Source organism: Macaca fascicularis, chromosome X, assembly GCF_037993035.2.
Source record: "Macaca fascicularis isolate 582-1 chromosome X, T2T-MFA8v1.1".
Taxonomy (NCBI): domain Eukaryota; kingdom Metazoa; phylum Chordata; class Mammalia; order Primates; family Cercopithecidae; genus Macaca; species Macaca fascicularis.
In genome coordinates this window covers 156,782,478-156,807,968 of record NC_088395.1, presented here as the reverse complement: position 1 = coordinate 156,807,968, position 25,491 = coordinate 156,782,478, and the positions used below count along the sequence as shown (strand labels likewise).

The following is a 25,491-nucleotide window of genomic DNA, read 5'->3' as shown; positions in this document are numbered from 1 at the left end:
GAACCATTATTTTTATGTTTTAGAGACAGGGGCTCGCTCTGTCACCCAGGCTGGAGTGCAGTGACACGAGCATAGCCTGCTGCAGCCTCTAACTCCTGGGCTCGAGTGATTCTCCCACCTCAGCCTCCAGAGTGGCTGGGACTATAGGTGTGAGCCACCATGCCCAGCTAATTATTTTGTAGAGATGGGGTCTCACTATACTGCCCAGGCTGGTCTTTAAATCCTGACCTCAAGAGATCCTCCCACCTCAGCCTCCCAAAGTGCTGGGAATTACGAGCATGAGCCACTGCATCCAATCTCATCTTAACCATTTTTAAGTGTCCAGTTCAGTGGCATCAAGCACACTCATGTTATTATACAATCATCACCATTTCTAGAACTTGTTAATCTTTCCAAATAGAAACTCTATACCCATTAATCACTAACTCCCCATTCCCCACCTCCTAGCCCCTGGCAATGACCATTCTACTTTCTGTCTCTATGAATTTGATTATTCTAGGTTCTTCATATAAGTGGAAAAATAAATATTTGTCCTTTGTGGCTGGCTTATTTTGCTAAGCATGTTTTCAAGGTTCATCCATGTTACAGCACATGTCAGAATTTCCTTTTTTAAGACTAACATTGCACTGTATAATCATGTGCCACATAACGACGTTTCAGTCAATGACGACTGTATATCCAATGGTTGTCCCATAAGGTTACAATACCATATTTTTACTGTACCTTTTCTATGTTTAGATACAGAAATACTTACCACGGTATTACAGTTGCCTACGGTATTCAGTATAGTCACATGCCATACAGGGTTGCAGCCTAGGAGTAATAGGCTGTATGTACCATATAGCCTAGATGTTAGCAAGTTTTCCATCTAGGTTTCTGTAAGGTATACTCTATCATGTCCACACAATTACAAAATCACCTAATGATGCATTTCTCAGAATGTACCCTCATCGTCACACACCGCATGGCTGTATAGCTAGAGCACATTCTGTTTGTCCATTCATCTCCTGATGGACACTGGGGTTGCTTCCACCTTCGGGCTATTGTGAATAAAGCTACCATGGACACCAATGTACACGTATCTGTTTGGGCTCCTGCTTTCCCTTCTTTGGGGTATATACCCATCAGCGGAATTGTCAGATCATGTGGTAGTTCCACGTTTAATTTTTTGAGGATTCACCATACTGTTCTCCATAGTAGCTCCATGCATTGCCCCGCTATAAAATCCTTGTAGGACCTGCTGTTCAGTATTTAAGGCACCTAGGGAACTATTTTACACTGACAGTTCACAATTTAGGATTCATTCTTTCAACAGATAGCCATGGAACTCCTATGGCATATGCAAGGCATCATGCCTGGCCCTCGGACTGTCAAACATTGTCATGGTGTCTGGTAGAGGCCAGGTCCTTGGCTAGGCACCTAGGAGACCAAAGCAAATGAGACACTGTACTTGTGCTTGATGAACAATTCATTTGTGGTCTAGTCAAGGGACAAAGATGTATAAATGACAAGGGCAATAAAGTGTTCCAAGGGCTTCCAAGTATGTAGTGGGTATGGTGGGAGCACAAGGGAATGAGTGAACCATCCTAGGATGGGGTAGGGGAAGGAACAGGGAGGGACAGTCATGCGAGTCATCGTCATGAAGGACATTTCATTTGAGATAAACCTTGAAGGACAGGGAGATGCCTGCTTCCCGGGTAGCCAGGAATTGATAACCAGTGGGAATGTGGTGGGGGACACTAAGAAAGCCACAAGTAGCTGAGGCTTACATGGGGCAAGGGAAAGAAGATGAGAGATGAGGCTGGAGATATAGCTAGGGCCAGATCACCAAGGGCTTTGAGCACACACTAGGAGTTTGCTCATAATCCTGTGTGCTACAGGAAGGTGCTGAGGGACTCACACTGGGGAGTGGCAGCATCTGATCTGTTGTTTGGAATGCTCCATCTGGCTCCAGTGGGGGCGACGGATCAGACAGAGCTAGGTTGCAGAAAGGCTACTGCTATTGTTGGGATGTTTGTCCTCTTAAACCTCATGTTGAAATTTGATCCCCAATGTTGGAGGTGGAGCCTAATGGGAGATGTTGGGTCATGGGGGTGGATCCCTCATAAATAAATTAATCCCTCCTTGGGTGGGGGAGTGTGTGAGTGAGTTCTCTGTTAGTTCCCGAGAGAGGTGGTTGTTACAAACAGACTGGCACCCTCTCCCCTCTCTCTTGCTTCCTTTCTCACCATGTGATCTCTACACACTGGCTCCCCTTTACCTTCCACCGTGAGTGAAGCAGCCTGAGGCCCTCACCAGAAGCAGATGCCGGCACCATGCTTCTTGTACAGCCTGCAGAACCGTGAGCCAAATAAATTTCTTTTCTCTCTAAATTACCCAGCCTCAAGTATTCCTTTGTAAAAACACAAACAGACTAGGACAGCCACTTAGGAGACTGCCTAAGGGGGTTGATAAGGCCTAAGTTGCGGGAGCATCAGGGGCAATGGAGATGAGATCACAGATATGCTATCCATGTATTCAAAGTTGTGGGACTGGCTGAGATCACTAACAGGTTAACCACAAAGAGAAGAAAAATGATCCAAGGACTCATCCCTGGGACACCCCAACATTAAGAGGTTGGGAAGATGAGGGAAGACCTGAAAGTTGGGGGAAATTCAAAAGGTCATAGAAACCTAGAAGTCTAATGAAGAAAGTGTTTGGAAGAAAGGAAGAATCAACAGCATCGAATGCCCAGGCCAAATAAAACAAGTGATGACTGTGACAAGACCAGGTTGGTGGGGGGGCATTGTGAGAAGGAATCCTGGCTGAAGTGCTTTCAAGACAGTCTGGAAGGAGAGAAATAGTGACAGTGAGTACAGACAACAGTTTTGAGGAGATTGTTGTAAAGAAGAGCAGAAAATCAGGGTGACACCTGAGGAGGGCTGCGGGGTCAAGAGGGTTTTTTTTTTTTTTTTTTTAGGATATAACAGAATGTCTCTACACCAATGGGAATGATCTAGGGAAGAGGGGGAATGGAGGCAGGATAGAGGGAAGAACAATTAGAAAGTTCCATGATGGAGGCAAGTGGGCAAGGGCAGGATCAGCCTCAGCTGGAAGCCCTGATGGCTTATTCACAGAACTCCAGGTAGGGTACACAGATCCAGAGGGTGGGTGGTTGCAGGCTTGAAATCACTGTTTAGAGGCTGGCTCTACCTTAACTAACTGTGTGACTTTAGGCAGATAACCCACATTCTTGAAACCTCAGTTTCCCCATCTGTCAATGATATTACTATCAGGATTAAACAAGATGCTGCACGTTAACAGTGCCAAACACATAGTGGTGGCTTAGTAAATTGAGGCCATTAGGAATCTGATAGTCCTATTGCCTTCACTGTGACCATGGTGCAGTGAGCCCCAGCAATGGCAAGTAGGCATGGGAGCAGAGGACTGTAGGCACACCCTGATGCGTGCACCTCTGCTCAGTCCCAGTGCATGCTGCCATCGCTGCCATCTCACTAGGTAGCCTTCACCACTACCCCTCTGGCAAAGCACCCGTTCAAGCTTTCTCTCCCCTAGGACATACAGTTTGGGGAGGAAGGTAGAAGGCAGTGGCCTCTGAGTCTTCTGAGATGGCCCAATACAAACATCAGGAAAGATTCCACACACTCTCTCTTCCTTACCGAGACCAGCTTTTGCTGATGGGGGAAGAAACAAAGGAGTTGGTGATGTTTTTTAAAACTTCCCTGGCACTTAGCATGGGCCAAGCATTGCCCTAAACGTTTGACACATATAAACTCATTTCTCCCACAAAATGCCCGATTTCAGAGAGGAGGGAATGAAGGCAAAAGAGGGGAAGGAAAATGTCCAGGGATCTGCCAGTAGCTCCCAAAGGGCATGCAGCTCAGAGACTGCGGACTTGCCCCTTCTCTCTGGGAGGTCCTCTTGCAGGGGCTCCACCCCAGGAGTGCAGGGACAGCTGGAAGCTTGGCACACTCACACCAAAGCCAAGGAAATCCTTGCACTACCCATCCTCCTGCTTTCCATAGCAAGTCTAATGGGGACTTCAGGAGTATTCCCATTCAATGCACAGTTCAGACAGATCCCTAACAGCTCAATGGCTTGGACAGACCAGAAGTAGCTGCCAGTTGGACTAAAACACAAATGGCAGCCCAAGAATGCCCTACTGGATGACCTCACAATTTCACTCCTAGGTATATAACCCCCTAAGTTGAAAGCAAGTTGTTATAGGCCGAATTGTGATCCCCAAAATTGAGGCCTGAACATTCAGTAGCTCAGGAATGTGTCCATATTTGGAGACAGGGCCTTTAAAGAGGTGATTAAGTTCCAATGAGGGCATTAAAGTGGGTCCTACCCCAATCTCACTGGTATCCTTATGAAATGAGGACATCTGGCCACACAGAGACACAGCAGGAGTGTCCAGTAGCTCCCAAAGGGAAGAAAGACCTTGTGAAGAGGTAGCCAGAGGGTGGCCATATGCAAGGAAAGAAGGGAGACCTCAAGAGAAATCAATCCTGCTGGGACCTTGATTTTGGACTTCCAGTCTCCAGAATTATGAGAAAATTAATTCCTGTTGTTTCAACCATGCAGTCTGTGGTAGCTTGTTATGGCAGAAAACTTATATACTAACATTCACAGCAGTATTCTTCACAATAGCAAAGGTGGAAACAACCCAAGCATCCATCAACAGATGAACAGATAAACGAAATGTGGTCTATACACACAAGGGAATACTATTCAGCTATAAAAAATAATGAAAATTTGCTCTTTGTCACAACATGGCTGAACCTTGAAAATATTATGCTTAGTGAAATAACTCAGTCATGGGAGGACACTGTATGATTCCACTTATATAAAGTACCTAGAAAAGGTGAATGTATATGAAGACAGAAATATTAGTGGTTGTCAGGGGCTGGGGTAAGTGAAGAATGACTGTTTAATGTATACAGCATTTCCTTTGAAGTGAAGAGTATGGTTTTTTGTTTTTGTTTTTTGTTTTGTTGTTGTTGTTGTTGTTGTTGTTTTGAGACGGAGTTTTGCTCTATTGCCCGGGCTGAAGTGCAGTGGCACGATCTCGGCTCACTGCAACCTCTGCCTCCCAGGTTCAAGCAATTATCCTGCCTCAGCCTCCTGAATAGCTGGGACTACAGGCACCCGCCAACATGTCCAGCTAATTTTCGTATTTTTAGTAGAGACGGGGTTTCACCATGTTGGCTAGGCTGGTCTCGAACTCCCAACCTCAGGTGATCTGCCTGCCTGGGCCTCCCAAAGAGCTGGGATTACAGGCGTGAGCCACTGCGCCTGGCCAGAGTATGTTTTGAAACTAGAGGTGATGGTTACATAACATTGTGAATCTACTAAAGGACACCGAATTGAGCATTTTAAATGGTTAATTCTACATTATATGAATTTTATCTCAATTTTTAAAAAAGGCATAACTACACTAAGATAAAAATGCCTTACCAGGAACATACAATGCTTGAGGTCCATGTATTTTATTATGGCAATTCAGGTCTGATATGATACAGAAGAGAAAGCCTGCACACGTGTGTGTGTGTGTGTGTGTGTGTGTGTGTGTGTGTGTGTGTGTGTATGTGCTTGTGTCACACATGATGTTTACATCCATGATACAGCAAAATAGTCCAGCATAAACCTCACTGTCTCAACTTACCAGTGCAAACCTGTGTCCAAAGCTTATCCACTCCTTTTCTACGAGAGTTTCAAATCCTTTAATGGTCCTGTAGTAACTGTCCAACATTAGCATAGCCAGAGATGTGAGCTGGGCTGTTCGGTCCCAACCATCGCTGCAATGCACCACCACAGATGTTTTCCCGGATTCTATTTTATCAGCAATTCTTACTGCCCCAGCAAGCAGCATCTTCAGAAAAAAAGGCACATTAGATCAGGCTACATTGAATTTCAATTAAATGTAAAACAATGTAAAATAATTCTGGGGAGAGCTTTGGAAGTTCTGGTCAATAATCCAAACAAGAATGGCATGCAATCAGCTGAGAATCACTAGGAAACATTAGCATCACATTAAAAAAAAAAAAGAAGAAGAAAGAAAAAATCTTATACTGGAGAAAAACTACAGGAGTAAATATGGTTCCTTATTAAAGGGCCACAAAGTTCTTTAAAAGCCTGACCTAAGGCAAGCATTTTCCCCTTTTCACTATGTCACAAAAGTCCTCCACAAAGATCCCAGTCTGATGTTGCCCATGGAAACTACTTAATAAGAAAGTTCATGCACACAGCCAAGAGGCACTTATTTGCAATGTTGAAAAACCACTTGGAGATATACGTATTTATGGCACAGGCACAAAGAAGTCTTAACTGGAAAGCATATAAAGTACTGGATCTCTTTACCCTTATATATTCCAGCCAATGCGTCCCATCCACATTGGAGAGCCACCGTGCCTCATCGATTGAAGGGTACACAATCTCTTTTAATTTGCGTAGTGACTCTCGCATGACATGAATGTTGTGGATCTCCAAGAACACAAGTTCTGCGTTTGGGTAAGCACTTTCACTTTCATATCCTCCACCCTTTGTCTATGAAAAACAAAAGAGATACATCACATTATCTGGAATTAACTTTTCTATTCTTTCTAGTGCTATGAGATACAGACCACTAAAGAAGCAACAAACTCATTTGTAAATAAACCTCCTATATCCTTATATGAGTTTCCTAGGGCTGCTGGAAAAAGAACCACAAACTCAGTGGCTTAAAACAGCAGAAGTTCATTCTCTCCTAGTTCTGGAGGCTGAAAGTCTGAATTCAAGGTATTGGCAGTGCCATGCTTCCTCCGAACACTCTAGGGGAGGATCCTTCCTTGGCTCTCCCGGGTTCCGATAGCCCCGGGTGTTCTTGGCTTATACACACATCATTCTAATCTCTGCCTCCATTTCCACCTGACCTTCTCTCCTTTGTCGGTGTCTATCTCTTCTCCTCTTCTTCTAAGGACACAGTCATTTGGCTTAACCCCGACCCCCCAATTCACTATGACCACATCCTAACTTAATTACATTTGCAAAGACCCTATTGTGAAATACAGCCACATTTATGGGTACTTGGAGTTAGGACTGCAACATATCTCTGATCTAACACTGGGATGTGCTTACGGAACTGGAAAGGACCTCACATAGCTGAGACATGGACCTGGGAGATGTGGCGAGACAGGAAGGAAAGGACCAGTGGGTGGAGGGTTTTGGAGACCCTGTTCAGGAACCTGGATATCACTGCCTTGCGGCTCTGAGGGATGTGCACAGAGCTGTCCACTGAGAAAATCACTCTGTACAACATGGTGACTACAGTCAATAACAATGTAGTGTGTATTTGAAAATTGCTGAGAGAGTAGATTTTAAGTATTCTCACTACAAAAAATGGTGTGTTAATTAGCTTGATTTAGCCATTCTACAATGTGTACATATATCAAAATACCACGTTGTACACCATAAATATATACAATTCATTTATCAATTGAAATAGTAACACTTTTTTTTTTTTTTTTCCTTAAAGATCACTCTGGTCATAATGTGGAGATGAGATTGCAGGGTGTGAGGCAGACATCCAATTTCAAGGCTCCTGCTGTAGGTGAGGTAAGAGATGATGGGTCGTCCAAGAACTAGAAGAGGGGAGCATACTTCCTAATTCATTCCATGAGGCTAGCAGTATCCTGATATCAAACTAGACAAATATATCATAAGAAGAGAAAACCACAGATTAACATCCCTTATGACAATACATGCAAATATCCTCAACAAAATACTAGCAAACCCAATCCAAGAGTATATGAAGGGGACTGATTACATACCATGAACAGGTGGGATTTATCCCAGGAATGTAAGGAGGTTTTATTAGCTTCCTATGGGTGCTATCACAAACTGGGGGACTTAAAACAACATAAAATTTATTCTCTCACAGTTCTGGAGGCTGAAAGTCCGAGATCAGGGTGCTGGCAGAGTTGGTTCCTTTAGGAAGGTATAGGAAAGAATCTGTTCCATGTCTCTCTCTTAGCTTCTGGTGGTTGCTGGAAGTCCTTGGCACTCCTCAGCGTCTAGCTGCATCATTTAAATATCTGCCTCTATTGCCACATAACCATCTTCCTTCTGTGTGTGCCTATGTCTCTATGTGGCTTTCTTATACGGACACTAGGCACTGGATTTAGGGCCTACCCTACTCCAAGATGACCTCATCATAATTAATACATCTGCAAAGATCCTATTTCTAAATAAGGTCACATTCTGAGGTTCCAGTTGGACAAACTTTTGGGAGACATTTTTCAATCCACTACAGTGGTTCAACATACAAAAATCAACCAATGTAATACCAATGCAAGAAGAAGATATGAAAGGCAGCCAGATTGGAAAGGAAGAAGTCACATTATCGTGATTTGCATATGACATAATCTTATAAAGAACTAATGGAGACCTAAAAATACTCTGTCTGTTTCCTAGACACATATACTGCCATAATTAAAATTATTCTAGATATATAATTTAGTGTCCTGTCTCTATCTCTCCTGCATAGGACAAAACACAATGAACTGCCCTCACCCTGTTGACTAGTCTGAAGATGGCCTCCACCGATACAGCTTTTCTCACATTTTGTAATTCCTTGGGATATGGTGGTGACAGGAAGGAGGCAGAGATGTAGAAGACGGACACAGGTAATGATCCAGATGTGGGGAGCAAGGGGACCTCACTGAGGGATGCCTCCCTAGGGTAGGCTGAAAAGTGGCCCCGCCAAAGACATCTACTGGCAATGGTGAATGTGACCTTATTTGAAGAGAAGGTCTTTGCAGATGTTTAAGGATCCTGAGATTTGCAGATGTGCTTAAGGCTTCAAAGATTAATTGAAAAGAGGGTCTTTGCAGATGTGTTTAAGGATCCAGGATTATTTCAGGTGGACCCTAAATGTCATCACAAGTGTCATTCGAAGAGAAAGGAGGAGACACAGAAACACAGAGCAAGAGAGGGTCATGTGATAACAGAAAAAGAGATTGGAGTGATGTGGCTGTAAGCCCAGGAAGGCTGGGGCAGCCACCCCATGCTAGAAGAGGCAAGGAATAGATTCTCCCCTGGAACGTTTAGAGGGAGCAGAATTGGCCTCCAGAATTGTGGTCAATACATTTCTGGTGCTATAAGCCACCAAGTTGGTAGTAATTTGTATGACAGCCTCAGAAAACTAATACTCCCCCATCTTCCTCCCTGCCCTGTTCCTCTCCCAGTCTTCCCCATCTCAGTAACAGACACCACCCTCAAGTCAGACACCTGGGCAGCCCCCTTGACCACAGGGGTGGCGAGCTTATCAGCATCATGTACTGTGCCCTGAGGATGCACCCGCCACTGTGCTAAGTCATTTACATGCATTCTTCTCACTGAATTTTAATCCTCACACAACCGTGACATGAGACACTGACATTATCTCCTGTTTACAGAAGAGGAACCTGAGGCACAGAGAGAGGTTAAGTAACCAGCTCTGGAATCTAGAGCACCAAGTGGCAGAACCTGGAGGAAAACCCAGAGGTAAGTGATTCCAAAGCCGAGATGTCTCACCAACTTGCCATCCTGCCTCTCAGGCCAGTTGGAATACACGGAGGGTTTGTGGCCCGGGAAACAGCCAAGCAGAGATGTCAGCCATACAATGGGACAGAAATCCAGTCTCAACCTTAGGAGGGATCAGGACAGGATAGAAACTGCAGTGTCAAGCTCAAGTTGAACTCAGCATACAGACAGTGTTTAAAGCTGTGCCATCAGAGATGGCCCCAGGAGTCTGTGTGGAGCAGAGAGGACCCCAGACCGAGTTCAAGGAGCAATGCCATTTGAAGACTGGGAAGAGAAATCAGTTAAGGAGATGGAGAAGGCCAGGCTGAATGAAAAGCGAGAGAAACTCAGGGTGTGATATCATGAAAGTCATGGGAACGGAGGTGTTTTTAACCACATCTCACTGCCACCCAAGGTACACTACACAGGTGCTCCATGAGATTTATGGAAACTTTGTACATTTACACATTTCACATCGCTGATACCATTCTAAAAGAAATTCAGACCAGACATGAATTAATCAAGTAACCACTATATTTCTTAAACGGACTTTCAAGTCCTCACGATCATATCATTAAAATGCTAAATCCTTTAGATGATCATTGTCTTTCTAGGTCTTTGCTTAATTGATTTAGCAGACAGGATATTGTAGAGAAGCAATGAAACAGACAAGATCCCAATTCATGTGAGACACCAAACATAGCCCAAGGAGCATACACCAGGGAGGAATAGCTATGGACTCCAAATGATTCTAACTTCAGGTGGTGAAAAATCAACGAGTTATTCCAACTGCATAATGATTTACAGACAGGACATGAAAATATCCAACGTTTCTGCAATGCTATTAAGAATATACCTTGTTGGTATCAGCGACACTGTTTTGTCGAGCATCAAAAATGATAAGCTTGTGTGACTGTGCGTTAGCATCCATTATTGTTTGCAAATATTTTTCATCCTCTTTGCAGCGCTTATCATTGGGACCCACAAGTGGCTGGCTGCAACGGGTAATTGTTGCTTGACTTTCCGGATGAATCCATGACAACACCTAGTGTTTTTAAGCAACAAGTGTTAGTACAGTTCCTAAAGCAATGTATGCTCTAATTACCTGGTAGGAAAAACAAGTTCCCTTCTCAAGCATGGTCTCTTACACATATTTTCTTCAAAAGTGAGAGTGGACAGGCCAATCACAGAGTTGTAGTGGCCATCAGACTCAATGTTTTGGTCAGGATGAAACAATTCTGACTACATGAGATCTAAAAATCCCCTCCCACCCCAAAAATTCTATGATTCTAAGAAAAACCCAAATCAAACTATTACTAAAATCTAGCCCCATTCCAATTTGATTGACTAATTTTATCTTGTCTCCTAATTTTAAAAACAACTTTGTATCTCAACAATAACATACGTGGCAGGATAAGAACAAAGTGAATATACAGTCTCTTATAAAATCTGCCACTCTGCCACCCCACCTCTCATTTTCCTCCAGTGGCCAAGTGACTCAGGATTACACCAGATGCAAACTCTGGGCTCAAACCATTACTCCCTGCTGTCTGCTACTACTTCTGTAATGATGTTCCCCCCACGCAGCTATGGCATCATGCTCAGTATCTAAGAAAGAAGCATTTTCTCTAGGATGATGCAGTGAAACCAGCAATGCCAACTGGTAATACAACAGCATGCTAACTTGTTCTTGCTACTCCTTTGTTATTCTCTACTACTTTTAGAGGGTATGACTAAAGTTACCCTTATACTTAGTTATAGGAAATCGTACAAGAGGGAGTCATAGCAAACAGATTGCTTATATAATTAGGTATCTGTTGAGAATCAAAGGTATATCCAGGTTTATAAGTTTATTTTTCTGCTTTCCATTTTTGTTCACTGAATTCTTGTCTTAAATCTTTCCATCTTAGACCTAACGCAATACATATTCCTGTATAAATGACAATGTTTATTACTTACAGGGACTCTGCCTTTTGCTCGAAAAGCTGCCACTTTTGAAAGGTCATCGTCTTTTACACTAGTTGGCACAACAATGATGGCAGGGTAGGTGTCACAGAACTCATAATTACTGTTTATTTTGGATATTTTCCAACTCTCATTTGGCAAACCCTGTAAGGTGTTGGAGAAAGAAGAAGAGGGGCAAATGCATGACTTTACGCTTTGAAAAAGTACTAAGCATGAAGCATATCCATTTCTTATTTGCAACTAAAATCCATTTATAATTTGTTGTTTATTGTAACTTAAAAGTCAATATATATATTTATTTGGTAAAACCAATTTCCTAGACATTTCTAAAAATCTAAAGAAGCAAAAGAATATCCAAACCATACTAAAACATGAAAATTATACACTAGAATCACATTTCTATATATTTCTTGTCCTATTTTCTATAAATAAGCTCAGTGTTATTTCTGAAAATATACTCAAAAGTCCTTTAGAAACACAGATACTTCTTACAAATGTCTAAAATAAGTAACGTAAAACGTTATACCAAATATAAGGTAGAGACAACATCATGAAACAAACGTAATGAAAATAAGATCTTAGTGGAATAATTTGAAGCTGACAATGCACTGAAGAGTTCCCAGACCCAGGAACACCGGATCAGAATTATGTAGCCACACCACATGCTTCGAATCTAACTGTAGTCGGTGGTTTGGATCCTTACTCATCAATTCTTTACCAGAACATCCAATAAAAACCATCTGGCAAATTTGGTTTTTAAACCCGTCCTTGTCCTTGAGTCCCACTCACCCTCTGGAAACAGGATGAACAAACAATTACAAAGTCTAAGGTTTGGCACAGGGAGAAGAGAGCATCAAGAGAGATGGAGAACTATAAGCTAGCAGTTACACCTGTGCATAACTTGTTTGAAAAAGTTTCTTCTCTGGCCGGGCACGGTGGTTCACGCCTGTAATCCCAGCACTTTGGGAGGCCAAGGCGGGTGGATCACGAGGTCAGGAGATCGAGACCATCCTGGCTAACACGGTGAAACTCCGTCTCTACTAAAAACACAAAAAGTTAGCCGGGCATGGTGGTGGGCGCCTGTAGTCCCAGCTACTTGGGAGGCTGAGGCAGAATAATGGTGTGAACCACAGGAGGCGGAGCTTGCAGTGAGCCAAGATTACGCCACTGCACTCCAGCCTGGGCGACAGAGCGAGACTCCATCTCAAAAAAAAAAAAAAAAAAAAAAAAAAAAAAAAAAGTTTCTTCTCCACCACATCATTTCTAACCTTTTAGAAGTGAAAAAGATGCTCAACCTATTATTTACAGTTTGATAAGCAATATACTTTACCTGTCTCTTATATTCAGATACTGGATCATAAACTTTCCAGCCATTAATTGGAAATTTTTCTTTATAGCTGAATGCAAATAGTGCCTGGACACAAAAACCACAAAACACATATGTCATTATTTATTTTTATATCATATACCCAACATTAAAGCTTTTCATTCTAATATGAGCTGAGTGTATTAAGATTCCTATTTTAGTCTGTAAATTTTAAAGCAACGAAGTAGCAGCTTTTCTTGAGCATTACCCAGAGCTGACAAATTTCAAATATTCTAATATTAGTCACCAACGGAGGAAAAAAGAGAGGGGGAAAGAAAAACCTCTGGAAAAAGGAATAATTAAACATAGGACATTTGGACCCCCACAAATGCATGTAGAAAAGGTTTACTTTGGTGTATTTACCTGTCCATTAGAAAGAGGAAATGCATGTTTGTTGAGGTTTTCAAATATCCCTAGTTTACTCTGTTCTTCCTGTTTATAAGCAAGCCGCAAGTTCCTCATATCCTGTTAAACAATTAGCAAAACTCAGTTATTCAACATACATCGGGCACCTATACGCCAGATACCGTGCCATAAATAAGGAAATTAATTTTTTTATTCATCTCTCCTTTTATACTTTATCTTGCTCCAACTAACAAAAGACAATTTAACAAAAATACCTCCAATGATATTTTTAAAAATTAAGTGAGGGAATTGGAACAAAGGGGATATGTGTGGTAAAAATTCATCAGATGGAAACAAGAAGATTCATACCCAAGTCCTGTGCACTTTCTTGCTAAACTTGTGCCACAAAATTAGTTGTACTCTTTAAGCTGCTGAAAGAATCAGTTAAGAATTCATGCCATCCATAAAACAGAAATGTAGCAGACACTCCTCCCCCACATACTCACAGAAAGGACTCCCTATTGGGTACAGACTGTAGCCCTCAGTAACATCCTTACAGCAATACAATGCTGTTTCTCCACACCACAGTTTCTTAAAATGCCCCCCAATGCAAGCTGATAGCCAAAGGCCAAAGCACAAGTCAGCAGGAATAATCCCACCAAGGCCGACTGTGATGGTGTGATTTCTTCCCAGGATGTTTTCAGCAGTGTCCTTGACCTTTCAAAATCTATGCTCTTGTTAGTTAAACACAAAAATCTCACTCTTCTTTAACATTATATGAACTTTGAAGGTAAATATGACCACAAATTAAAAAAATAGCAATTAAAATGAAGTTATTCTTGTGGTATTATTTGTAACAGCAAAAAGAATGGAAATAACCTAAATGTCCATCAATAGGCGGCACTTATAATTAAACTGCAGTACAGTTGATGAAACACTAAAGAGCTGTTAAAAACAAGCAGCAGCTCTGTACGCACTGACGTAATGGAGTGTTGCAATGTATTGTCAAGGGGAAAAAGAAAAGGAGTAGAACAGTGTATATAATATACTACCATTTACATTTTCTTTTTTTTTTTTTTTTTTGAGATGGAGTTTCACTCTTGTTGCCCAGGCTGGAGTGCAATGGCACAGTCTCCGCTCACTGCAACCTCCACCTCCCTGGTTTAAGCGATTCTCCTGCTTCAGTCTCCCGAGTAACTGGGATTACAGGCACCCACCACCACTACCAGCTAATTTTTGCATTTTTAGTAGAGACAAGGTTTCACCATGTTGGTTAGGCTGGTCTTGAACTCCTGACCTCAGGTAATCCACCTGCCTCGGCCTTCCAAAGTGCTGGGATTACAGGCATGAGCCACTGCGCCTGGCCCCACTTACATTTTCAAAGAAGGACTATACATACATTCTCATGTGCATAGGCTAGCTGTGGAGGGTTACATTAGAAATCAGTAACAGTGGGTGCCTGAAATGAGTGGAATGGGGAGGCAGGGTGGTGGGTGGAAGGAGACTGATTTTTTACTATATACAGTTTTTGTATCTTCTAAATTGTGTATCACCTGTTAAAAAAATAAACCCCACACCTTATAAGGCTCTTAGGCATGATCTGAGAAGACTGGGAGCATGACCTTAGTAATTCTAGGTTAGAGAACATTTAAAGTAGTTGTTAGCAAATGCTCACCCTGGCCATAAAAATATCTTAGTGAAAGAGCCCCAGGACGCCTGCCTAAGCAACATAATTTCCTGAAATGCTCTCCCTCTAAGCTACATGGCTACACACATACACCTCGGTGGCTGACTGAGCTGACTTGCTATTTCAGATTGCTATTTAAGATTGCTTACGAGCTAAGGAAAGAGCACGTGCAAAGATTCTGGGGCGGGGCGGTGGCGCGGTGTGTGTCAAGTATGAACCACCAAAGGAAAGCCCATGTGACTGGGATGGCCAGAATGAGAGGAGGGCAGTTTGAGACGAAGCTGCAGAGGAAAGGGGGTCAGGCAGAGAAGTCTTGTAAGGAGAGTTTTTCCTTTAGTCTAAGGATAATGGGAAGATACTCAAGCGTCATGAGAAAGGGGACGACATGTTTCAAAATTGCAGAACCAATCAAGTCATCCCTCTGCTTGCCACTGTTCCATATGGGGAACCCTGCCTGAGAAGGACAGTTGTCAGGTAGTGCCTAAAGTGAGTTTAGTAAGCCAACAGATTCATGATCTGGAAGAGTAAAGTGTTCTTTGGGAAAAAAAAAATGGTTTTGAGCGCAGTCTAGGACCAACCAGAGGGAGCTATCCTCAGAGACTTGAATCAAAACAAATCGATTGTAAGGAATCCTAACCCAAAATTTGGAAGGGGCCCTGACGATCCTGCAGGCAGGATCTCTTCCCTGGTACTTCAGGTAGGGTTTTTGGTAAACCACATTATCAAAGTAAAGTCACTGGGAATAAAATACATCAGTTAAGAGTGGGTCCTACATGACTTCATGATTAAAGTTATCACACACATTTCTACTTAAATTATTAGAAGGGTACAAAATAAACAAACAAGCCCAGCTCAACATAAAAATTCCAGCATAGCCAAGAAACTTAATCTGATTTTTAATCACAAAATTTATGGACCACTGCTGTCCCTTTAGGAAGTCTCTGGCCATCCACACTGTTCTGAATGTGTCTTAAAACAACAAACTGGGAAAATGTACTGATCTCTGCTTTTCACTTGATGTCTCTGAGATGTGACAAATAATCACTTAGGTTACAGGTCCACATTAATTAGAAATACAGTCGGCCCTTACTATCCATGGGTTCCACATTTGAGGATTCGAACAACTGCAGATAGAAACTATTTTTTAAAAGGATGGTTGCGTTTGTGCTGAACATGCAGAGACATTTTTTCTTGTCACTATTCCCTAAACAATACAGTATAACAACTATTTACATAGTGTTTACACTGTATTAGTTATTATAAGCAATATAGAGATGATTTATAGTATACGGGAGAATGTTCTTAGGTTATATGCAAATACTACATCATTTTATATAAAGGACTTGGACATCCATGGATTTTAGTATCTGAGGCGGAGGTCCTGGAATCAATCGCCCACTGATACCAAGGAACAACTGTACTTCAATAGAAAAGGTTTATTTCAAAGGGCTACATAATAGTTTAAATTCGATATGAGATTTGAAGAGGTTGCTATCCCGAAAACATTTGAGTTACTAGCAGTACAATTATTCTACTGTCCAAAGACCATGAAGAGACTGAGGGAGAAAAAGTTCAGATCTTTAGTTTTCGCTTGTGTTTCTATTATACCTTGCACACTATCTCTATACCACAGGAATTGTCTCCATGGCTCTGTGCTCCAATCTTCTCAACTCTGCTGATCACTCCAAGGGGAACATCAAGGATAAAATGTGGGTCCTAGGTTTAAAAATTAAGATCAATGTCTATTAGTGTCAGTCAACAGTTTTAATATTTTAAGTCTTCGCTGGGTTACAAAATATGTTTGTTTACTTCGCATTTCCTCTTTGTCCCAGCTAAACTGAAGTCTGATTGATAGCATTCCTTATGAAATATGTATTGAGACAACAATGGAATTTCCCCCCCAGGTTTAAGCAGTACTTTAACAGCCTTTGTTTTCAAGATACAAACATCTGTTTGCAAAGATGTACATCTCAAAACTCAACCTGTGGTTATCTCAGGGTAATGGGATTTCAGGGGTCTTTTTACATTCTTCTTTTAGTGCTCCAAAGTGTTTCTTTTAAAATAAAACACACTTTAAAAAACTCACCCTCTCGACATTTTTGAAGTACAGCTTAAAGTCCGTCACTGTCAGGGTTCCACTCACTGCTCCCATAACTGGACAGATATACATGACATCTTTCACTGAAAGAAAAGGGCCAAAGTAGCAACTACTGCCATAGACAAAACCTAGAACCACATCAATGAAGTGGGAAAAAAACTTGTTTCAAATTCCTTGTCGGCTTCCTTATCAGTTTTAACTTTTTGTTAATATCTATTAAGTGCATGACATATTTAATCCCTATTAGTGTTAAGAAGCTAACATCTATCACAAAGACACCACATCTTCATGTTTTCCCAAAGTGCCATTCCACTGGAATGACAAGAATATACATAGCTATATATGAGTCCAAGTGAGACAACAAAAGGCTTTAATGTCACTGAACCAAATTCTCAAACTACTTCCATTTAACTTTTCTGTAACTCCTTATGTACTGAGAGCCTTCTATTGCTGGGATTCTGGGTATAATTGGAAACAGTTCCTGTCCATGAGCAGCCCATGACCTGTGAGAGATACCACACAGAAAAATCGCCATTATACTAGAGCAGAGGTCCCCAACCTTTTCGGCAGCAGGGACCGGTTCATGGAAAACAATTGTTCCATGGACCAGGGCGGAGGTAGGGGGATGGTTTCAGGATGAAACTGGTTCACCTCAGATTATCAGGCATTAGACCCTCATAAGGAGCATACAACCTAGATTCCTCACATGCGCAATTCACAATAGGGTTCGTGTTCCTATGAGAATCTAACCACTGATCTGACAGGAGATGGAGTTCTGGCGGTAATGCTCAATAGCCCGCTGCTCACCTCCTGCTGTGCAGCCCTGTTCCTAACAGGCCGTGGACTAGTGCTGATCTACAGCCCATGGGTTGGGGATCCCTGTACTAGAGGCTGACAAAAGCTAAAATAAAAATGTGGACATAAAGTACTACAATGAAAGTTCAGAAAAGGATCAATTTAACTCAGTAGGAAAGTGGGTAGGGGGAGTAAGAGAAGGAAAGGAGGAAGGGCACAGTGATAAGTTGTTAGAGGTTAGTATGCCTGGATCAATGGGTGCAGTGAGGACAGTGGAACACGACGCCAGAGAAGTTGGCAGGGAGCGGACTGGCAAGTGCTTCTGTAGGATACTGAGGCATTATTATCATTATCCTTAAAAGATAACTGACTGTTTAAACAAAAACAAAAACTATATATTGTGGGGTTTATAACATATGTAAAAGTAAAACAGATGACAACAACAGCACAAAGGGTGGGAGGGGACAAATGGAAGTATACTACTGTAAGGTTCTTATCCTGTACATGAAGCAGCATACAATCATTTGAAGGTAGACATAAAGATGTAAAATAACTAGTTACATAACAAAACAAACAATTATAGCTAATATGCAAGCATAAGACATAAAATAGAATTCTAAAAAGTAAAAACCCCATAGTCTCAACCCAAAAGCTCCTTCAGCTGATAAACAACTTTGATAAAGTTTCAGGATACAAAATCAGCATACAAAAATCACTAGCTTTCCTATACACCAACAGCCAGGCCAAGAGCCAAATCAGGAATGCAACCCCATTCACAATAGCCACAAAAATAATAAAATACCTAGGAATATGGCTACCCAGGGAAGTGAAAGATCTGTACAATGAGAATTACAAAATACTGCTTGAAGAAATTAGAGATGACATAAACAAATGGAAACACATTCCATGCTCCTGGATAGGAACAATCAATATCGTGAAAATGGCCATACTGCCCAAAGCAATTTATAGATTCAATGCTATTCCTATCAAACTACCAATGACATTCTTCTCAGAACTAGAAAAAACTATTTAAAAATTCATATAGAACCAAGAAGAATAGCCAAGGCAATCCTAAGCAAAAAGAACAAAGCTGGAGGCATCATGTTACCAGACTTCAAACTATACTACAGGCCTACGGTAACCAAAACAGCATGGTACTGGTACAAAAACAGACACACATAGACAAGTGGAACAGAATAGAGAGCCCAGAAATAAGGGTGCATACCTACAACCCTCTGATCTTCAACAAAAGCAAGCAATAGGGAAAGAATTCCTTTTTCAACAAATGGTGCTGGGATAATTAGCTAGCTATATGCAGGTAACTGAAACTGGATCCCTTCCTTACACCATATACAAAAATCAATTCAAGATGGATTAGAGACTTAAATGTAAAACCCAAATCTATAAAAACCCTGGAAGACAACCTAGGCAGTACCATTCTGGACACAGGAACTGGCAAAGATTTAATGACAAAGATGCCAAAAGCAATCACAATAAAAGCAAAAATTGACAAATGGAATCTAATGAAACTAAAGAGCTTTTGCACAGCAAAAGAAACTATCAACAAAGTAAACAGACAGCCTACAGAACAGAAAATATTTGCAAACTATGCATCTGACAAAGGTCTAATATCCAGCATCTACAAGGAATTTACAAGAAAAAAAAAACAACCCCATTAAAAAGTGGGCAAAGCGGCCGGGCGAGGTGGCTCACGCCTGTAATCCAGCACTTTGGGAGGCCGAGGCGGGCGGATCACGAGGTCAGGAGATCAAGACCATCCTGGCTAACACGGGTGAAACCCCGTCTCTATAAAAATACAAAAAATTAGCTGGGTGTGGTGGTGGGCGCCTATAGTCCCAGCTACTCAGGAGGCTGAGGCAGGAGAATGGCGTGAACCCGGGAGGCGGAGCTTGCAGTGAGCTGAGATCACGCCACTGCACTCCAGCCTGGGTGACGAGCGAGACTCCATCTCAAAAAAAAAAAAAAAAGTGGGCAAAGGACAAGAATAGATATTTTTCAAAAGAAGACATACATGCAGCCAATAAGCATATGAAAAAAAGCTCAGTATCACTGAACATTAGAGAAATGAAAATCAAAACCACAGTGAGATACCATCTCACACCAGTCAGAATGGCTATTATTATATTAAAAAGTTATAAAAAACAGATGATAAGGTTGCAGAGAAAAGGGAATGCTTATACACTGTTGGTAGGAGTGTAAATTAGTTCAACCGTTGTGGAAAGCAGTGTGGCGATTCCTCAAGGAGCTAAAAATAGAACTACCATTTGACCCAGCAATCCCATTACTAGGTATATGCCCAAAGGAATATAAATTCTTCTGCCATAAAGACACACTCACATGTATGTCTGCTGCAACACTATTCACAATAGCAAAGTCATGGAATCAACCTAAATGTCCATCAATGCCAGATTGGATAAATAAAATGTGGTACATATACACTACGGAATACTTGCAGCCATAAAAAAGAATGAGATCATATATCCTTTGCAGGAACATGGATGGAGCTGGAGGCCATCATCCTTGGGGATGGGGGAGAAGGCAGAGGAAGTAGGGATTATAAAGGGGCATAAGGAAACGAAAACTTCTGGGAGGTGATGGATATGTTTGTTACCTTGACTGTGATGATGGTTTTTCAGGTGTACACTGTGTCAAAACTCTTCACATTCTGACAATGACAAACTGAAATAATACTCTAGATGGAGTACTTTACTTCACAATGACCTATTTTAATACTTTGCCTCCAGGAATATATTTTATTAAAAAGTAGAGGGTCAATTTACTTACCCTTTGCAAGCCACTGGAGGAGCATGAAGCATACTCACATCACTTAAGGATGTCTTAAGATCTAACTCTAAGATATTTCCAATAATTTGTACTGGAGTGGGGCCAGGCAGGAGTTTCTCTCTCTGAGCTCTGCTTCCAGAGTGAAAGGAAAAGAAAACGGGAGAGAAAGAGCAACAGGACCGCAGCTAAATCCACGGAAGCCTTCTCTTCTTACTACAACAACTGTGAGCTTGCAATCCAAGCTTTTATAACGTTCCCTGCTCATTCAAAATATGTATCTGAGGTGCAAAGTTGTCAATCACCTACATGAGCTCTAATCTTTTTTGAGCTGACTTTGATTCACTGACAAATTATAAAACTAAAGTGAAAAACAACCTCTTCACATTTTACATTTTAAATCTGTGTTGTTTACTGTCTGAAGAAGAAGCAGGGGCATGACATAATTACCTCTGCATTTTAAACAGATCATTAAGAAAGCAGTATGAGGGCAGAGCTAGAAGAACGCCCAGAGAAGGAACAAAGAGGTAAGAGGACTGCCAGGATAGAATGAAGTCCTAGAACTCAAGGAAATAAAGAATTTCAAAACCAAGGAGAAGATAAGCATGGTCCACAGACACGGACTAGGATATACAGCAGCAGTAATTGATTGGAGGATCTGGTGGGAGAGCCCCGCTACTCAAATATTCTTGGCACAAGATGACTATACTCTGAGACTGAGTGTGCCTCTTTGGGAGAAAGCCATGATGGAAGAAGGAAACAGTCTAGAAAACCAGACTGTCCAACCCAACCAAGTGATGAGATGAATGGGTCGCATCCAGCTTCCCCTCCCATCCACCCATGGCACAATCAACTACTCCCTGAAAGGCCTGGCAATACACCATGGAGGGATATGGAAGCCCTCATGCCATCACCTTTAAAAGCCAGGATGGCAATACAAGCCCTTGCCATGCACCAAAATTGTACTTTTTGGGATCTGATAAACCACTAAAATTTCTTTGCTAAGTTCTCAAAACTGTTATTAAAACATGATATAGATCTCCTATTGATAAATTTTCCTTATACTGAAGGATTCCAACAAAGCAGTGAACTGACGTTACATTGAGTGTCTAATCAGCTTTCAGTTCACCAGGAAAAGTCAGGCTCCTCTTCTGTTGGGAACGCCATCAAATACTCAATTGGAACTTAACGGGATCCTCTACAGTCTTCTATCTCTTAGGTCATGATGACACTAATGAGGATGAATAGATCTAGTCCATTTGTCCCCTAATTAAGTTGGTCTGGCTGATCTCCAGCACACACATCACCTCCACTCGAAAATTAAGTGCCATTTCATTTTATGGCTCTCAACAAGCAAAGTGTACACACAAAACTTACCAATGGCTTTAATTGATTCTCCTGGAAAAAGTGGAGCCTCTTCCATCTGTGCCAGCTTATTTCCATCCCTTAGAGCCTGGCAAAAACAAACAAAAAACAAAACAAACAAACAAAAAAACACCAAACAGGAGTAAATCTCACTTTCTGTATACTTGTGAAAAATTTTGATGTTCTGTGATGTCACTATAAGGCTACAGAAGCGTGCAAAATAAGCACCCAACCCCTCAAAAGACAATTTCAAAGCTCAGCATCACAAGACATCATGCTGCATATTTTAGCAAATTGTTACAACATATTTAAATTTCACAGTTAGGAAGCATTAATACAGAAATGGCTTGACATGACAGAAAGATACTGTAATCACTACACAGATAACTATTAAAAGGTGTCTCTAAGATTTGCAAATAAGGTCAGAAAAAGGTTACCTTTTGAGCATGAAACTAATACAAATAAAACCAACATGAGATATAGGTGCTTAGCTAACTGTAGAAATAACCCAGCCTATGAGACAGTTTGGGAAGGCCAGAAGTCTAATTAAAATAACCAGAGAATAGTCTCAGTACAGTACACAACTAAGGAAAGGCCTAGGCTTTGGTACTGCAGCCCAGCTGTCTGTGTGTGTGTGTGTGTGTGTGTGCGTGCTCGTGCACATGGACATGTATGCACAAAGTGTATGACCAGGGACATGAAGAGTGAAGTTCAGTGTTCACCCAATCCAGGCCATGAGAGAGTGCGCTCTCACCCGGCAGGCAGGCAACAGGATTCAATCCCTACTGCGGAGCAGGGTGTTTTCATCAGGCACGTCCCAAGACAATTCACTCTACAGTAATTTCACACTCACCAAGAAAATTGCTAATGATTTACTAGGTTTCCTGGCTACAATGATGCTAGGAAAAGGATACCTTAGATGGCCAGAAGAATACATGCCCACGTTTTAAAATTAGCAGATTGGCACTGCAGCCCAGTAGCCAGCCCCTTGTGAGCTTGGTTGGACAGTGCCAGATAATTGAGAGGAGGTGAGAAAATGGTGTTCCTGAACTACAAAGTTAGGGACCAAAGCCTGAACTCGGGGCCTACTCCGAGGTACCGCCACCCTGTGAAATGCTGCCAAGGAAACCAGTCACTTTCTCCTCGGCATCTCTGACATAATGTGTCATGAATAAGAATAAGGTGATCAAAACCCCCAGCAATTCCAAAGCTGTATTTCACAGAGCATTACTTTCCCAAGAGATGTGAATAGTCTTAAAAATAAATAAATAAATAAATAAAAGTTTGGGAAATGCTGGGTTAAGCAAAACAAGTTCAGCTGTTTTTTTTTTTTTTTTTTTTTTTTTTTTGAGATGGAGTCTCGCTCTGTCACCAGGCTAGAGTGCAGTGGCACAATCTCGGTTCACTGCAACCTCTGCCTCCTGGGTTCAAGCAATTCTCCTGCCTCAGCCTTCCGAGTAGCTGGGACTACAGGCGCACGCCACCAGGCCCGGCTAATTTTTGTATTTTTAGTAGAGACGGGGTTTCACCATGTTGGCCAGGATGGTCTCGATCTCTTGACCTCGTGATCCACCCGCCTCAGCCTCCCAAAATGCTGGGATTACAGGCGTGAGCCACCGCGCCCGGCCTCAGCTGCTTTTTTTAGTGAGACATCTTTAGTGTGTTAATGCACACCAAATCAGCAAGAGGGCGCTAGAGTATAATGCATTTCTCATACCTATTTGATCGGGACTGCTTTTTCCACCTGTTAACATCGGAGGCCACTAGTGTTCAGTGGAAAACAGGTCAAATAATACTAAGTTTTCAGCATAATTTTGTAAAGCAAAATATTTTTAAATGGATGCCTTTTATAATTCTAAATTATTGAAAATTCAAAATAGTAATTATTTTCATAGTTGCAAGAATATTTCACTATGTTTTATTAAAGGACTTAAAGTTCAATTTAGAAATACTACACATAGCAGTTTCATCAAATTTTATAAAAGCAAGAAAGCCAAACTATAAATAGCAAATTCAATGTTAAATGTTGGTCAGGGGTATGTTAATTCTACTGGGAGAGCACAAAATGACATGGTCCATCCTCCTCCTTATTGAAAGGTGCCTGGTTAAAATAATATAGATTAGGAATCATCATTACCTCCAAACAGTTAATTCAATTCAAATGTTTAGTCCAGACTGGTTTTTAAAGACATTTTCAGCCAAAAGTTTTTGGAAGTTAACACATTAAGGGTGGGTGTGGAGAATGATTAATGGATTCATTTTAATACTCACATCTGTTTTGGAAATATATTTTATGCAATAAAGCATAAACTAACATGTATACTTATAAATGTCTGGTTTTAGAAACACTAAAAGATCTCCAATCTTAGAAGCCTTAATTTGAAAGTCTGCTTTATTGCCTGAACTAGTGACTAATTGTATAGTTTAATCAATATCAGAGTTTTAAATTACTTCAAATGTTATATTGTTAAAGCGAAATATTTTAATGGCTAAATATTATCATGTATTATACAGACTTAAGTTTCTTATATGTTAAAATTAAATGGAAGTAGATTATTTTGAAATATAATTACTAAAGCAAGCTGCTTTAATCAACTGAATCTAGAGGAGCTTAGGAAAGGTATGACTCTCTCTAGAGCAAGCCACATCAAACATTTTAAAGTCCTCAATCCAGGACTAATAAAATGTTGCATATAGGAGACAGAGGTGATTAGGACCATTTTAAGAATACACAATGCTCTCAAGATAGAAGTTGAAAATCAAGCATTTCTCTTCTCTTCCCATAGTCATGTCAAGTTTGGCTTGAAACTTCTGTGTATTTATATGTCAGTGAGACATAGTAAGGCAAATCTTTCACTAATGATAAATCTGGGACATGCTTTTTAAATGGCAAAAAAGAACAACTATTGGAATAAAACAAAGATGTGACCCAGTTGCTTCAGATTTCCCCATAGGAGATTCCTTTTGTAAAAGAAACACATTTAGCTTTAGCATAGAAACTCAAGAGGAGAAGAGTTTTAAAAGCTTGGAGGTTTTTTGTTTGCTTTGGTGAGTATAGTAGATTCCCTTTATGAAGCTGCTGTTAGGAGAAGGGACTCACACTTATGCTACGTTAAGCTTTTACTGCAACTACGAGGTTGCACAGGACATGATTTGACCCTTGATTTATCCAACCCATGTTCAGCACAATCAAAGGATGGAATATTCTTATGAACTAAATTTGATTTCATAAACACACCCATTCCTCTTGGTGCCGTGGCTCAAAGTGCTGCCCAACTGGGGAACTCCCTCTGATGACCTCATCCCAACTTTGTTCCAGTGACCCTGAAGGTCTAGCCGAAGTCTGCCAGCTCCCTGAATTTGTTCCTGAGGGCTCCAGCCCACCCAACAACCCTGGCCTCTTTGCTACTTTTCTCCTTAGCCTGAATCCAAGCCACCAGGTGAATCGTTTATATAATGGTTGCATGCCAAAAGCAGTGGCTTTCAAACTGGGCTCTTCAAGTTGCTTCTGGGGTCACCAAAGGA

At 41.3% G+C, this 25,491-nt stretch overlaps 1 protein-coding gene across 9 annotated transcripts in view; it reads right to left on the bottom strand.

The window, feature by feature from the left end:
* The window catches only part of MTMR1 (myotubularin related protein 1), a 77,898-nt gene that overhangs the window by 28,152 nt on the left and 24,255 nt on the right, over nt 1-25,491 (bottom strand). For all 9 annotated transcript variants that reach the window (XR_006695051.1, XR_012429794.1, XM_045383186.2 and 6 more), the window contains 9 exons: nt 21,979-22,054; nt 16,993-17,087; nt 16,515-16,622; nt 13,238-13,339; nt 12,839-12,922; nt 11,503-11,652; nt 10,400-10,588; nt 6,364-6,549; nt 5,669-5,875 (listed from right to left, as the gene is read on the bottom strand). Coding sequence is in view for 7 of the 9 variants with exons in the window: in XM_045383186.2 (XP_045239121.1) it covers nt 5,669-5,875; nt 6,364-6,549; nt 10,400-10,588; nt 11,503-11,652; nt 12,839-12,922; nt 13,238-13,339; nt 16,515-16,622; nt 16,993-17,087; nt 21,979-22,054 (1,197 nt within the window). In the remaining 2 variants the exon portion in view is untranslated. The remainder of the gene's footprint in view (nt 1-5,668; nt 5,876-6,363; nt 6,550-10,399; nt 10,589-11,502; nt 11,653-12,838; nt 12,923-13,237; nt 13,340-16,514; nt 16,623-16,992; nt 17,088-21,978; nt 22,055-25,491) is intronic.